General features: G+C 40.2%; 4 protein-coding genes across 4 annotated transcripts; 2 read left to right on the top strand and 2 right to left on the bottom strand.

The window, feature by feature from the left end:
* Positions 1-439: 439 nt before the first annotated feature.
* Positions 440-4,125, bottom strand: LOC111803055 (SNF1-related protein kinase regulatory subunit beta-2-like). The gene is made up of 4 exons (XM_023687315.1): positions 3,326-4,125; positions 2,163-2,341; positions 1,911-2,073; positions 440-967 (listed from the first exon to the last, which is right to left on the bottom strand). Exons 1-4 carry the CDS (start codon positions 3,548-3,550, stop codon positions 635-637), a joined length of 900 nt encoding a protein of 299 aa, XP_023543083.1. The 5' UTR covers positions 3,551-4,125; the 3' UTR covers positions 440-634.
* A 207-nt stretch (positions 4,126-4,332) lies between these two features.
* Positions 4,333-9,343, bottom strand: LOC111803054 (nudix hydrolase 10-like). Its single transcript, XM_023687314.1, has 9 exons — positions 9,023-9,343; positions 7,983-8,212; positions 6,707-6,772; positions 6,458-6,595; positions 6,198-6,275; positions 6,061-6,111; positions 5,912-5,946; positions 4,971-5,079; positions 4,333-4,718 (listed from the first exon to the last, which is right to left on the bottom strand). The coding sequence occupies exons 1-9, from the start codon at positions 9,165-9,167 to the stop codon at positions 4,527-4,529; spliced, it is 1,044 nt and encodes a 347-aa protein (XP_023543082.1). The 5' UTR covers positions 9,168-9,343; the 3' UTR covers positions 4,333-4,526.
* Positions 9,344-10,818: 1,475 nt separating this feature from the next.
* On the top strand, positions 10,819-13,217 carry LOC111803053 (protein C2-DOMAIN ABA-RELATED 11). The gene is made up of 4 exons (XM_023687312.1): positions 10,819-11,035; positions 11,244-11,442; positions 11,529-11,624; positions 12,610-13,217. The coding sequence occupies exons 2-4, from the start codon at positions 11,317-11,319 to the stop codon at positions 12,907-12,909; spliced, it is 522 nt and encodes a 173-aa protein (XP_023543080.1). The 5' UTR covers positions 10,819-11,035; positions 11,244-11,316; the 3' UTR covers positions 12,910-13,217.
* A 647-nt stretch (positions 13,218-13,864) lies between these two features.
* LOC111803719 (DNA oxidative demethylase ALKBH2-like) lies at positions 13,865-14,773 on the top strand. The gene is made up of 3 exons (XM_023688243.1): positions 13,865-14,134; positions 14,310-14,426; positions 14,543-14,773. The coding sequence occupies exons 1-3, from the start codon at positions 13,865-13,867 to the stop codon at positions 14,771-14,773; spliced, it is 618 nt and encodes a 205-aa protein (XP_023544011.1).
* The last annotated feature ends 378 nt before the right edge of the window (positions 14,774-15,151 follow it).

Below are 15,151 nucleotides of genomic sequence, written 5' to 3'. Positions count from 1 at the left end.
GTTGCGTATCGTCGTCAGCCTCACGATTTATGTTTCTACACCCTAATGAGGAATGTTTCATTTCCCTCTCCAATCGACGTGGGATCTCACAATCCACCCTCCATGTGGGCTGGAGCCCAGCGTCCTCAACAAACTACTTGGTGTCTAACTTTGATACTATTTGTAATAGTCTAAGTCCACCGCTAGATGATATTGTGAGCTCCGACATCAGTTGGAGAGGGGAACAAAACATTTCTTATAAGGGTGTGGAAACCTCTCCCTAATAGGTGTTTTAAAACTGTGAGACTGACGGTGATATATAACAGACTTAAGCAGACAATATCTATAGCGGTAAGCTTGAACTATTACAAACGCTACATTTGTATTCATTAGCAAAACTTGCAACCATTGAGACAAATGGGAGAGGGAGTGAGATGATCCTGCTACAAGGAAGAGGAAATTTTAGCAACTGGTTAAAATGCATGTTAGATAAAAAGAGAGATGGTATTATGTAAGGTACAATCTTGAAGAACGATCCACTCAGACTTCCTGGTTGATTTAGAAGTGTTTAAACGAAATGGCATCGACACCATATAAAGCTACAGTAAGGAAAAATGGGTTTAGATTGTGAATTTGATTACACAGGATGCCTATTCTAACGTTGTCTCTGCAAGGATTTATAGAGCACGACGGTTACGTACTTGGCAAGGAACCGGTGAGTCATCCCGAGTGCGACGACGGAGGGGCCACCCCTTTCCTTCTGCATGTAAAGATGATTCAGCACAACATGCTGAGGTCTTGATATAGGAGGTAAGATTTCATTGTATGGGGAGGGCATGTCGAGCAGTGTGGTTTTCAAGTGGGGAGGAGCCAGTGGTGGCTCCTTTGAAAAATCTTCAGATCCAAGCTGCAAACTGCTGTAACTTGACTCTGGGGACGGAGGAGGTTCAAAGCTGGAAATGCTTTCGATGTCTTCTGGGACATAGTCCTATAACATTCATCCATTAAAAAATAAGCTCTACAAGCTTTCTATTATTCCAAATACAACACCCAGATATGAAAGAAAAAAACACGATTATTTTTGCAATATATATATCACATGCTGCATCAAAGTGTCAGATTAGCGTAAATTGAGCTCGGTTGATTATCAAGCTTCTTGACTAAAAACGAGAGAGAGTCATCCATGATGGTATAAACACATGCTTGAAACTCAACAAAGTGCAAAGTTATCTTGACTAAAAACGAGAGAGAGTCATCCACATTGGTTGGGGAGTAGAACGAAACATTGTTTATAAGGGTGTGGAAACCTCTCCCTAGCAGATGTGTTTTAAAAACTTTGGGAGGAAGCTCGAAAGGAAAAGCCCAGAGAGGAAAATATCTGCTAGTGGTGAGTTTGGGTTGTTACAAATGGTATCAGAGTCGGACATTGGGCGATGGGCCAGCGAGGAGGCTGAGCCCAGAAGGAGGGTGGACATGAGGCAGTGTGTCAGCAAGGACGCTGGACCCCAAAGGGAGGTGGATGAGGGAGTCCCACATCAATTGGAGAAGGGAAAGAGTGCCCGCGAGAATGCTGGGACCCAAAGGGGGATGGATTGTGAGATTCCACATTGGGGAGGAGAACGAAGCATTCTTTATGAGCACGTCGAAACCTCTCCCTAGTAGACGTGTTTTAAAAACCTTGAGGGAAGCCCGAAAGGAAAAGTCAAAAGAGGACAATATCTGCTAGTGGTGGGGTTGGGCGGTTGAATGAGAGGAATTTGACTCTCAACCCTGAATACTAGATCAGAAAGCTCCATACTTGTTGGTAAATTTAAACAAAAATAACCAAAATGATCAACTTTCATGCATCTCACGAAACCGAGTTTCATCGACAACTTTCATATCAGGATAGTAAGAGGGTATGAGATGGTCAGCAAGAAAGAGATTTTTACCTGCAAGTCCAAGATATTGTAAGCATTGCCTGCATCATCTTGGGCCCAAGGCAAGTCAGGAGCATATCTCCATTGTCCATCAGCAATAAACCTATACTGGTAAACACCAGAAGACAATACCTTCATAATCGTGAAGTCCTTCCCAGATCTCTGCAACGGTATTCTGATCAGCAAGAAGACATTGGGTATCAGATGGCGGTCAGTCAATCGAGTAAGAAACGAACTACAAATTGAGAGAATAGAGCAACAAACTTCGATTTCCAGTTGTCCCAAGATCCCTCAACAGCTACTTCCTTGCCTCCATGACTCCAGGTAATCATCGTTGGGATTCCTTGTTCACTGCTCACGTCGTCAAACAACGAACTGTTATTCATCCAGGACTCGCTTGAATTGGGCAACTCATCAGGTCTTGGCAGTGGAACAACCGGTACCTGTTAAGACAGATAGAAGTACTCAAAATCATAGCTCGCAATGACAGAAGGTCAGACACTGAAGAAAAGAAACCAGTGCAGAGATCACAGAATGATTCACAGCTCAATCTATAGTAACATTATTGATCAAAACTAAAGAGGAACATTGTGGTAATAGCTCAACAGCATCTTTGTCTGTTTTCCAGAATCCAAAATGGGTATCTTTCTACGCATTCAAAATGAATTTGCAAGTTAGATGAGTTATAATATTGAAACTGTTCCAAAATATACCTATAGAGACTTTTTCATTAAAATGGTGAATGAAAATTTGTACGCCATCGTTTATAATATCGTTCATGTTGGTTGAGTTAACGAAATGAACATCTTTTAACTTGAAACTAACAATGATCTTAATCTTCTATATAGTTGAGCTTGAATCGTAAATGATGCTATGAACGCTTTCGAGTTTTTATAAATACATTAAACTATCAAAGGTGCTTTTTCATGATTGAAATCTACACCAAAGTTCAAGCGTATTTTGTATAATTTAACCAACAATTTCCCAGATTGAGAGGATGACAGAGTGATATTTTCATCTTCCTAGAAGTATAAGTAGAAGAATTCCATGATAAAATGGAACCCTAAAATCAAGATGCATTCTGAACAAAGATTCAAGAAAGCTTATACAACACAACACTGTAATGGGAAGATAAAAAGATAGAGGCAGTCGATCGAATTTGAACAGAGAATTATAGTGTAACAATAGCCCTGTAGATTCACCAAATCGTCCATCTATTCATGTAGGACTTACATCAAACACATACCGTGCAGGTAAAGTAGCGACACGAAAAGGCCAAGATTCCTCACAGAAACTTATCGAAAAAGGAAACGAAAGGAATTTCCAATTACATACAACACTAAACATCCCCACCGTATATCAATTTTCAATGAACTGGAGGAATTCACGACCAGGAATGAAAGGCAAAATTCAGGGAACTAACTCACTTGGGGAGTAAACATCAATGGAGATGGAATGGCGCGAGGGCTACGAGGAGGAGAATGACCCATCAGCTCTGTAGGCGGATCGCCAGTGAGGTAGTCAAGGTGAGCATCAGGAGGCGCAGCCAGGCCGTCCGGCAAACTCCTCCGTCGGCTACCGACTTCTTCATCTTCTTCTTCAACCCCAGATGGATTAGCGTCCTCATCTTCTCTCCCGTTCACATTCCCCATTAATACGAACAAGAATAAATGGAAAGTAAATAAATAAATAAATAAATAAATAAACCCGGAATCCTTTGTGGGTGGGCGAAAAAGAATGAAAATGGGTGGAAAAAGGATTCTCCACAGAATAAGAACAATCAAGTGATTAGGGACGACATAAACAGAGAAACCCTCATAATCCTAAGATTCATAGTTCATCCGCAGAAATTGCAAGGAAATCAAAGTGGGATAAAATTGAAAACCCAAACAAATTGAAGGATTTGGATATGTGTTCTTACGAGAAGGATGCTAAAAAGAACAAAGCGCAAAGATTAACCTTCTTAATCTTTTCTCCGATGAGTCAGGAAGATCGAATGGTGGCCCAAGGTTGATGGGCTTTTAAGGATAACAGGAATCATCGTCACGTCATGGTTGACAAAGTCCTGCTCCCGATCCCCACCCATGGCCTCCATCCATTTACTTTAGCTAATTTACAGCTTCCCTTTGATGCTTTCTTTTCCTCAATCGTGGCTGCCACTTCTTTCTTCCCTTTTACTCATCAAAATCACATCTTTCCAAAATGAACCCAAACTGGGTTTGCAGTGAAAATGACAAAGTTTTATACTTTTATTCATTCCACACGAACTTATTACTCTTTGCCTTTCTTTTTCTTCTTGGTTTATGGGAATTTACCCTTTGTTTCTCATTTGGAATCTTGAAAGTTCTTGTACATCATGATCGTTTGAAATGAGTATCGTTTAATTATATAGCTTTTTGAATCAAATTAGAACACAGCAGTCAAATTCATAGTTCCACTTTAAATTCTATCAGAAACTGCATAGAAAATTATAGCAATGTATTTTGAAATCACTGAAAGTGTGAACTTATGCAGTTTTGAGTATCAGAAACAAGGGTATGGTCCAATAGCTAGAAAAGATTAAGAAGCAAAGAAACAAGATTGATGCTACTTGGCAAAATGTATCAATCAAGGATTGACGACGAGACCTCACCGCCTGCTCATGTCGTGTTCGTTTAGGTACAAGAAGTTTTGTTTGCTCGAAAACGCTGTGGAAGTGAGCACAGGAGAAAATCCAGAATACTGCTGCTGAATCTTTGTGACACAAATGTTGTTGATACACTTCCATACTTCGTGTTTTTGGAGTAACGGTTGAGCGGTGTAGTCCTCGAGTTTCATCCACTGCAACGACAATGGTTGCAACAATTGTAAGGACTATTCAGCATTGCAATTGAACTGACTAGAAAAGATGGTTATTTCACCAGAAATATTTAGAACACTCAGACAGGTCTAAAAGTTTCTAAGACAACTGATGATGTTGTACTATGATATGCGCATCAAGTTTGTAGCTTATGCTTACTAAGAGCCGATTCGATCTGTTACATCGACATGTCGGTGTAAAGTATAAACATTGCCTAGTGAACCGGGACGTACCTGCGCATCCTCTATCTCGAGTTCTTGCTTGCTTATTTCAAAGGTTAGAGGTTTCAATGCGCAAACGAAGAACAGATCTGATTTCCCAAAGAATGCTTGGTGAGTCTGTCTGCAAAAATTTGAATGGGATATAAAATAGTAAAAAGAATGTTAGTGTGAGATCCCACCTCGGTTGGAGAGGGGAAAGAAGCATTTTTTGTAAGAGTGTGGAAACATCTCCCTAACAGACGCGTTTTAAAACTGTGAGGCTAACGACTATAACGTAACCGGCCAAAGGGGACAATATCTGCTAGTGGTGAGCTTGTGCCGTAACAAAATGGTATCAGAGCCAGACACCGAATGAGTGTCAGGGAGGACGATGCGCCCTTGTGAGCTCCCACATTGGTTGGAGAGGAGAACAAGTGTCAGGGAGAACGCTGGCCCCAAAGAGGGTGGATTGTGAGATCCCACATCGGTTGGAAAGGGGAACAGGGGAACAAAGCATTCTTTATACAAGGGTGTGGACACTTTCCCTAGCAGACGCGTTTTAAAACCGTGAGGCCGACGGTTATACGCAACGGGCCAAATCGAACAATATCTGCTAGCAGTGGGCTTGAAATATTACAAATGGTATCTGAGCCAGACACTGAACGAGTGCCAGGGAGTACACTGGGCCCTTTTGAGATCCCACATTGGTAGGAAAAGGGAACGAGTATCAGGGAGGACGCAGGGCCCTTGTGAGATCCCACATTAGTTGGAAGGGAGAACGTTGAGCCCCAAAGAGGGTAAATTGTGAGATCTCACTTCGGTTGGAGAGAGGAACAAAGTATTCTAATAAGGGTGTAGAAACCTCTCCCTAGCAGACGTGTTTTAAAATCGTGAGGCTGACGGCTATACGTAACGAACCAAAACAGAAAATATCTAATAGCGGTGGACACGGGCTGATAAGTGTAACTTCATACCTGAACGCTAAAACTTCCACGAATTCTGTGTCAATCTGTAGAAGAATAAACCTGGAAACTTTAAGATAACTCTTACTGAGACAAACATGATGAACAACTGATGAGCAGATAATATAGCTTTATTTGATCATGCAGCTTATTTAACTTACACCAGTCTCTTCTCTCACTTCCCTCTCAGCAGCTTTGCATATATCTTCCCCCTTGATACCGTCAAATGAAGCAACTCAAAGATTTTAGTTATATTTATATGCAGAAATGGAATCAGAGCGTATCCAAAACTCTTTACCTCATCTACAACTCCTGTGGGAAACTTCCATACACCAGTCCCTCGTAACACTCCACTCTTTTCCTGAACCACGAGTACCTATAACAAAAGTTACAACATAGATTCAGACGAGGAACAACAAACCCAAGATGTAACAGCTCAAGCCCACCACTAATAGATATTGTCCGTTTGGGCTCGTTACATATTGTTGTTAGCCTCACGAGTTTAAAACGCATCTACTAGGGAGAGGTTTCCACACCCTTACAAGAAATGCTTCGTACCTCTTTATTGTCGTTCAAAACAAACGCACCAACGCCAACTCGATGGGTAGCATTGACAGGAAGAGTATGAGCACATTCAGGTATCCAGTACACTAGCATCAAATACTTTGGCTCTGCGTGGTGATACCAGAATCCTTCCTAAAAGAAGGGAAAGAATAGAGAATAGGAACAATTACTTGCAGCACTTGAAAGTGCGAGTTCCTAAATCTACTGTTAAAACGATCTAAAGAACTGTTATCAGAATATCACCTTAACAACAGCTTCAACCAGGTTAGCAAGCTCAATGGGCAGTTTAAGCCATACACCTTTTTTGCCCTGCAAAAGATTTGCTCATCATGAATATAAACAGGAGAAAATATGAATAGTTTAGTTGACACAGCGCCAGAGTATCTTCATGCAAATGATACAAACCAGCATTGGAGCAAAAGAACACTGAATTCTCTGGTACAGAGGACAATTTTCAACGCTATGGGAGTCTCAATGAAAATTCATTTAGAGATCCCACATTGATTGGAGAGGAGAACGAAACATTCGTTATAAGGGTACGTAAACCTCTCCTAGTAGACGCGTTTTAAAGCCGTGAGGTTGACGGCGGTACTAACAGGCCAAAGCAGACAATATTTACTAACGGTGGGCTTGGGCTGTTATAAATGATATTAGAGTCAGATAACGAACAGTATGCCAGCAAGGACATAGGGCTCTTGAGGGGGGTGGATTGTGATATCTCACATTAGTTGGAGAGGAGAACGAAACATTCCTAATAAGGGTGTAGAAACTTCTCCCTAGTAGACGCGTTTTAAAACCGTGAGGCTGACAGCAACACGTAACGGGTCAAAGCAGACAATATCTCTTAGCGGTGGGCTTGGGCTATTATAAATGATATTAAAGCCAGACATCGGGTGGTGTGCCAGCGAGAACACTGGGCTCTCGAGGGGGTGGATTGTGATATCCCACATTGGTTGGAGAGTAGAACGAAACATTTCTTATAAGGGTGTGGAAGCCCCTCCCTAGTAGACACATTTTAAAACTGTGAGGCTGACGGCGATACGTAACAAGCCAAAGTGGACAATATCTACTAGTAGTGGGTTTGGACTGTTACAAATGGAATTAGAGCCAAACACTGGGTGGTGTGCTAGAGAAGACACTACGCTCTCGAGGGGAGTAGATTATGAGATCGCACATTGGTTGGAGAGGAGAACGAAACATTACTTATAAGGGTGTGGAAACTTCTTCTTAGTAGATGCGTTTTAAAACCGTGAGACTAACAGCGATACGTAACGATATCTACTAGCCGTTCGGATGGTGGAGATCACATGCTCAAGAAGGAAGTCAAAAGAAATGGCAGATGTATCAAAATCCAAAACAAACATTCATTACTTCTTAGAGCGGCATTAAAATTTGAAGCAAAAGCTTGCCTACCATAGTCCAGTTGACAAAGAAATGAAGATGGAGTAAGCATGTCCTGATAGCATTTGAAGGTGTGTAAACAAAAGGGGCAGAAAAGTTTACTACTGAACTCATCAACCTGTTGTTTCCAATGTGAAATTGAAGCTCTAAGGATGGGCACAAAGACCTCAGAGTCCATAGGTTTATCCATTTCCACGAGAACGCCTCCATGATCATCGTTGGTTGCATCAAGTACTTCAACCAGTTGAACCTCATTTGCAGCTGGGACTTCCTCCATAAACAATGTTGACTTAGCAGAAACTGAAAGGGAATTGCTGCAAAAAGAAGCTGGATTTCTGACCCCAATGCCTATAACATAAGAACCAATTAGTTTCATGCTAAACTCTCCATTACAGGAACAGTTCAGTGGATTCTCATTCACTGAATCCATAAAACAGTGTGAAAAACAGAAGCTGGTGGAATGTGTAACATCCCATCTTGTTTGGAGAGGGAACAAAACATTCTTTATAAAAGTGTGGAAACCTCTCCCTAGCAGACGCGTTTTAGAAACCTTGAAGGAAAGTTCGAAAGGAAAAGCTCAAAAAGGACCATATCTATTAACGGTGAACTTGTGCTGTTACAAATGGTATCAGAGTCAGACATCAGGCGGTGTGACAGAAAGGACGCTGAGCCCTAAAAGATGGTGGACACCGGATGGTGTGACAACAATGACACTGGCCCCGTAGAAGGTGAATTATGAGACCCTACATCGGTTACAGAGGGAAAAATATTGTTTATAAGGGTATGGAAATCTCTCCCTAACAAAGCATTCTTTAGCAGTGAGGTTGAGCTCTTATTGTATCAAGATAACTGAGTTGGTTCCAAAACTATGACTCCCAGATGGGTATTGTAAACATAACCAAACAACAGCAAGACAAACATTTAAACTGATTGATACAATCGAGAGTGAACTACAAGTTAGCCAAACACTCGTTTCATCGTTCTAGACAGGCAACATAAACGCAACACATTAATAATCAATGTACCAGAACCTCCAACTCCTACATAACAACCAAAGTTTACGAAGAACCCAAGAACCATTAATAAAACATCTCAAATTTTCAGGTCCATTAACGTCACTAAATCGAGAGACAAGGACACAAATATGAAAATCAGAACCTGGGCAGTGAAGAACAGATACAAGTGTAAAGCGAGCAGTGGCAGAGAAAGGGAGGCAATGAAATCCCAGAAAGTTGGAGGGAGATGTCCGAGTGGTTCTGAAAATCGGCACAAGAGCGGAAGAAAACAAAAGGGATCTGATCATTGAGCCTCCGCAGTCTCCTGTATTGCTCCAATTCCTCGTTGTTCTGCTTAATTTTCTGGGAGTTGGTTTGGACTAGTCGATTCCCTTTGATTGATACCCAAAAATTAATACGAAAATGACACTCTTAACCACTATTTCCAAAATCTATGAGGCTACCGGGCGCCCACGTCGGCGCAACTCGCCCCACTGCTTTGAATATTGTGCAGTTCGTTAATCTCTTTTGATGGAGATTATATTTTTAATTAAACGAAGGATTTAAGCGTTAACTTTCGTGGGTTATTGTGATTAAATAATTTTAAGTGTGTTTATAAACCAACAAAGAGTTGATAATTAATAAAAAAAAGTAGTATTGGATTCTATTGTCTGAAAGATCACATCATTGGATAAAAACAAGGAACAAAAAGTTCATAATGGTTACAAAATCAGTGTACGTTCTACATATAATTGTCCTTAAAAAGTTTTCAATCTTGGCTTTATATAAGAACATCAAACAAATAAAAGTAATAAAAGTATTGAAGAGACATATTATCAGTTTTGGTCCGTTACGTATTATCGTCAGCCTTACGATTTTAAAACGCATCTACTGTAGAGAGGGCTTAGTTCTACTCCAACTAGTGTCTCGCACCATTTGATGACTGCCCACTGATAGTAAATATTGTCATGTGCAGGCTTTTCTCTCAAGGTATAAGAACATTCTTTTGATGGCAGACACATTTTAAAACTTTGAGGGAAGCCTATAAAGAAAGGCCCATCAAAGACAATATCTACTAGTGGTGAGTTTGGATGGTTACACTGATAAAGTCTAATTCAATTACGAAGAAAAGTGTTAATTATGAATAAATTTAGACGCAATAAATACAGGAAGTACTATGACCGAGAAATGACAAGAAAGAGTGCAAGACGAAAGAAACTTAATGTGAAAACGAATGTCGGGTGGTCAAGTTCAATTTGCCATTGGATTGGGCCAAAGGCAAGGTGGCTTTGAGCTTGGTTGGACTTTCCGCTAATGTGAGAAATATTACGTCAGTTGAAGAAGAGAACGAAACATTTTTATAAGGGTGTGAAAATTTCTTCATAATAGACGCGTTTTAAAATCGTGAAGCTAATGATGAATGTACAACGGATCAAACTAGACAACATCTGCTAGATATGGTCTTAGGCTGTTGAGCCCAACACTGGACATTGTGGCTATGAGGATGTTGGTCCCCAAGAGGTGGATTAAGAGATCCAACATCGGTTGGAGATGAGGTTGATGGTGATACTTAATTGGTCGGACAACGGTAGACTTTGGTGTCAGTTGCATTATTTTTATATAAAAATCCACATAAGCATAAACCCTACATCCAGGTGTCAGCACACGTGTGTTTCTTCTTCTCCTTGGTAGTGCCCTCATCCTCTGCAATTTCGAGTAATTCAAAGTTCAAAGCGTACATGGTGGAAGGATGGACCTTCCTTCATTGAGTCACTGTCAGTTTCCAACCACACCCATCCCACTTTTTCCCTCTTTAATCAGTCCACATGGCAGCAAAGTCAGGTACCCCTCGCAAAGATTCTAAACTCATCGTAAATCTCTCTTTAATTTCGCATTGCTTTTACTTTTCAAACATGCTTGTCCAAATCATTTACTCCCGTCAAACTCGAACTCACTATGGGCCACCATCCACGACTGTTTCTAGTCAAAATCTCGCTCTCCCAGACCATCATATTTCCCTTTCCCTTTGAAACTGGTTCTTTTTATCACTCCGCCCTTCAACTGTTTGATGAAATGACACCCTTCACCAACCCTTAATAACCCTTTATTTTCCTTTCAAACCTCACTTGCCTGGTTCTTGGTTAAGCCCTTCCATCTCTGCCTCTTTCTCTGAGTGGTATCTTCTTTACTTTCGTTTTGATTTCTGGGGTTTTTGGGGTTTTCCCTTTTCTTGTTTCTATGAACTTGTGTAGATGTACTCAGATCGCTTTGTATAGATGCAAGAAATGGTTGAAATGTGGTTCTTTGGTCGTTTGATTTAATGGGTCCAAATGTTTGGTCATTTATTTTACTTTAAAATCCATCATCTTGGCTTTTAATTGCAGCTTTTCTGGTGCTTCTACACGTTTTGAAGCTACCCTGTATACGCCTTCTTTTTAGTTGGATGCTGCCATTGCTATGGAAAGTGAATCAACTAGCGAGAGGTTGGGATTGCTTAAAGTGCTTGTGATTCAAGGGAAGAAACTAGTAATTCGTGATTTCAAGAGCAGCGATCCTTATGTTGTTGTCAAGTTGGGCAATCAGGTCATTTCTTGTCTTGCCTTCTTCTATCACCCTTGTGCTCTGATGTGGTTTGTTAAATAATTTCATTTTATTACATTGTTTTTCAGACAGCCAAGACCAAAGTTATCAATAGCTGCCTTAACCCTGTTTGGAATGAAGAGCTAAGCTTCTCGCTCACCCAACCTGTCAAAGATCTGACAATAGTAAGATTCTGCTTGTCAGTTTTTTGACCTATTGTTGTCTGTGTTCATTGAGATAGTCCCTGTTCTTATTTTCTCCGTTGCTCATCCATTGCTTTTTTCTCCAAAGTTGCATAACTTTGAATTGGTATCTTCCACTAGGCCGTAATGAATTATACAGATTGTCTCCATCAGGCTGTAATGATTTGTACATAAGCAAGGATTTTAGTTATGCAAAAGAAGTGTGGTTATGATGGCTTATTTCAATATGGGAACTCATTAATACCATTACAAGTATTAAACTAATTGTGGTTAGTGACAGAGTGCATATTGTTTTGCTAGCTAGGCTATCTTATGTTTGTGTTATCAAAGTTCCCTTTGATTTAATGTGAATCCCACATCGGTTGGAGAGGAGAACAAAACATTTCTTATAAGGGTGTGGAAACATTTCCCTAGTAAACACGTTTCAAAACTTTGAGGGGAAGCCCTTGAAGGGAAAGCCTAAAGAGGACAATATTTGCTAGCAGTGGGCTTGGGCTGTTATAAATGGTATCAGAGCTAGGCACTGGGTGATGCACCAACGAGGACGTTGGGCCCTCAAGGAGGGTGGATTGTGAGATCCCACATCGGTTGGAGAGGAGGACGAAACATTCCTTATAAAGGTGTGGAAAGCTCTCCCTAACAGACACGTTTTAAAACCTTGAAGGAAAGCCCTTGAAGGGAAAACCCAAAGATGACAAAATCTGTTAGCGGTGGGCTTGGTTACAAAGGAAAAAAAAGTTGGTTGATTGTTCATTCGTCTTTGCGTATGGTCTTCTATCATACTCTATAGCTCGGTATTCTGATCTATTCCTGGGACTGAAGTACTCGAAATGAAATTAGAACAATGTTTGATGATTTCTTGTTTCAGAAAGAAGAAACTACGGATCATTTCTTTTTGTGGGAGTAAACAAGACATACTCTAGTATGAATAACTCAAAGCAACCAAAAATTTACGTTCTTTCTGCAGGAAGTGTTTGACAAAGATCGGTTCAAGTCAGATGACAAGATGGGACATGCTGAGCTGAGTCTTAAACCGATAGTTTCAGCTGCTCGATTGAGACGGGCTCTTGGAATTTCATTGGGGGCAACAATGTTAAGAAAGGTTACTCCAGACACTGATAACTGCCTAGCAAGGGACAGCAGCATTAGTTGCATGGAGGGAGGGGGCGTCACACAGAGCGTTTGGTTGAAGCTTCGTGACGTAGAATCTGGTGAAATAGAGCTAAAGATCAAGTTCATCGATCAACCTGGTCGGCCGTCCAGATAAAGATTACGGGAAGTTCTCGGCCTCGAGTTATGGGGTAACCTGTAAATTTGCTTCCATTTCAATAGTTTTGATCTGTCTGCAGCCTACTGTTTCAAGTGATTACGAGTAGAATGAGGCAGGTTTAGTATCTGAAGCTTGTGTTAGTGTGTGCTTGGTGGGTTTTTCATGGGAATGGACATAGTGAATAGGCTTGGACAGTCCATTCTCGTAGTTGGATAATATTATAGACATGGATAATTGACCATCATCCTTCATCCTCTCTCAGAAATTCGTTAGATAATAAAAACTAAAATAGACATTTTCATCTCCTTTTAACTTGTTGATAACCCTTCGAACCGTTTTGTTCGTCGTTTTGTATGTTGGATCAACCTCCGGGTCGTTGATCTTATACGTTGGACCGATTTTCTCTTACACGTGTTTTATTTGAAGGGGTGGAATGTCGAACTGTTCTTGAACTAAAAGTCTTAGAACAAGTTTTCTATTTTACGAAGTCTTTTCGTCTTAAGTAGTGTGAACGTACGTTTAGATGATTTTTGGATTGGGTCCTTTTTATTTTTTGGGCTCATTTGAATTTAGTCAAACATCATAGGACCCAATTTGACCCAAGTTGGTTTGTTCAATCCAACGATCATAATGAAGACACGAGTTGCTATTGGATTCTACCATTTTTTTCTAATTCATTATTAATTAAGAAATGAAATAAATTTGTGATTGATTAAAATTTATAATTCATTATAAATTAAACAAAAATTTGAAAGTTTGGATAATAATTTCGTGCCAAACTTGTTTACCATTCTATTAATGAGTTTTGGATAAATTAGTGGATGAATTAATAAAAATTATGTTGGGGGTAAAATTGTAATTCGATTATAATTTTAATTTAAGAAAATTGAGGGAAAAAAAAAAAAAGACGAAAAGAAACGAAACGACAGCATGAACTAAATAAATTGTAAACATGATCGATGTTCTTGTTGTAAATTATGAAGAATTTGGCAGAATGAGTTTGAGGTTCAAAGAAGTGATAGATTCAGAATCGGAGGCGAAGATCCCTCGTCCTTTGGATTTAGGAAGGCGACAGACGTTGGATCTCGGAAACGGAAGCGAAATCGTCTATATTAGCAAGTTCGTGTCCTCTGATCAGGCTTGGACCTGGTTCGATTTTCTCAATCAACACATTCCATGGACTAGACCGACGATTCGCGTCTTCGGTCGCTCCGTCGTCCAGGTCTTTACTTCTCTCGATTATGTTCTCTCGTTTAGTTCATTGTCAACCTAATTAGCAATTGAAGATTTAACGACTGGCTGTTGGTTGTCTTAGATGATTTTCCTTCTTTCCCGCCATTATTTATATCGGGATTTTGCGTTTTTTCTGAAGAGCTATTGCATTTTCTAATATGCAGCCTAGAGATACTTGTTACGTTGTGAATCCTGGATTGACGACATATAGTTATAGTGGGTATAAACCTCATGCCTATACTTGGGATGATTTTCCTCCTCTTAAGGACATTTTGAATGCTGTAAGATATTTTGATTCAATCTTTCGCTATTGGGTTTTCTTTCTGGCTTCTTTAGCTACAAGTTCTCGATGACGTTTCTAGTGGCTCCTAATTGTCTTCACTTTTTCTCTGTCAAGGTTCACGAAGCTCTACCGGGGAGTAGTTTTAATAGCTTACTATTGAATAGATATAAAGGTGGAAATGATTATGTGGGTTGGCATTCTGATGATGAAAAGCTTTATGCATTGAACCAGGAGATTGCTTCTGTATCATTTGGATGTGAGCGAGATTTCTTGTTGAAAAAGAAGTCCAACAAAACTTCTCAACGTATGCGGTCTAGTTCATCTGTTTTCTCGTCTTTGTTCTGATTTTGAAAAGCTCTTTTTTCAAATCTTCAGTCTTTTGATTGATTTCTTCACTTCAAAAAGTTTCATTATCTTATGGTTTATTTGATGTGGCCCCAGGAAGGAATGACGAGGAACCTCCAGCCAAGAAATCAAAGAAAAGCAGTGTGGCTGATACACACTCTTTTGTTCTAAAGCATGGTTCGCTTTTGGTTATGAAAGGCTACACTCAACGAGATTGGATGCATTCAGTGCCTAAGCGCCTCAAGGCAGAGGCAACCCGCATCAACCTTACTTTCAGGCACGTTTGTTGATTTATCTTGAAGTTAATACAGGATTATTGTAGGAATGTCCTTCATCTTTTCCAAGTGGATGTATCTTGGAATGGGCGTCCATTGGTTT

The sequence above is a fragment of the Cucurbita pepo genome, chromosome LG10, assembly GCF_002806865.2.
Source record: "Cucurbita pepo subsp. pepo cultivar mu-cu-16 chromosome LG10, ASM280686v2, whole genome shotgun sequence".
In the NCBI taxonomy this organism is placed as follows: domain Eukaryota; kingdom Viridiplantae; phylum Streptophyta; class Magnoliopsida; order Cucurbitales; family Cucurbitaceae; genus Cucurbita; species Cucurbita pepo.
Note: the sequence above shows the minus strand (reverse complement) of the source record. Positions and strands in the feature narration are given on the sequence as shown.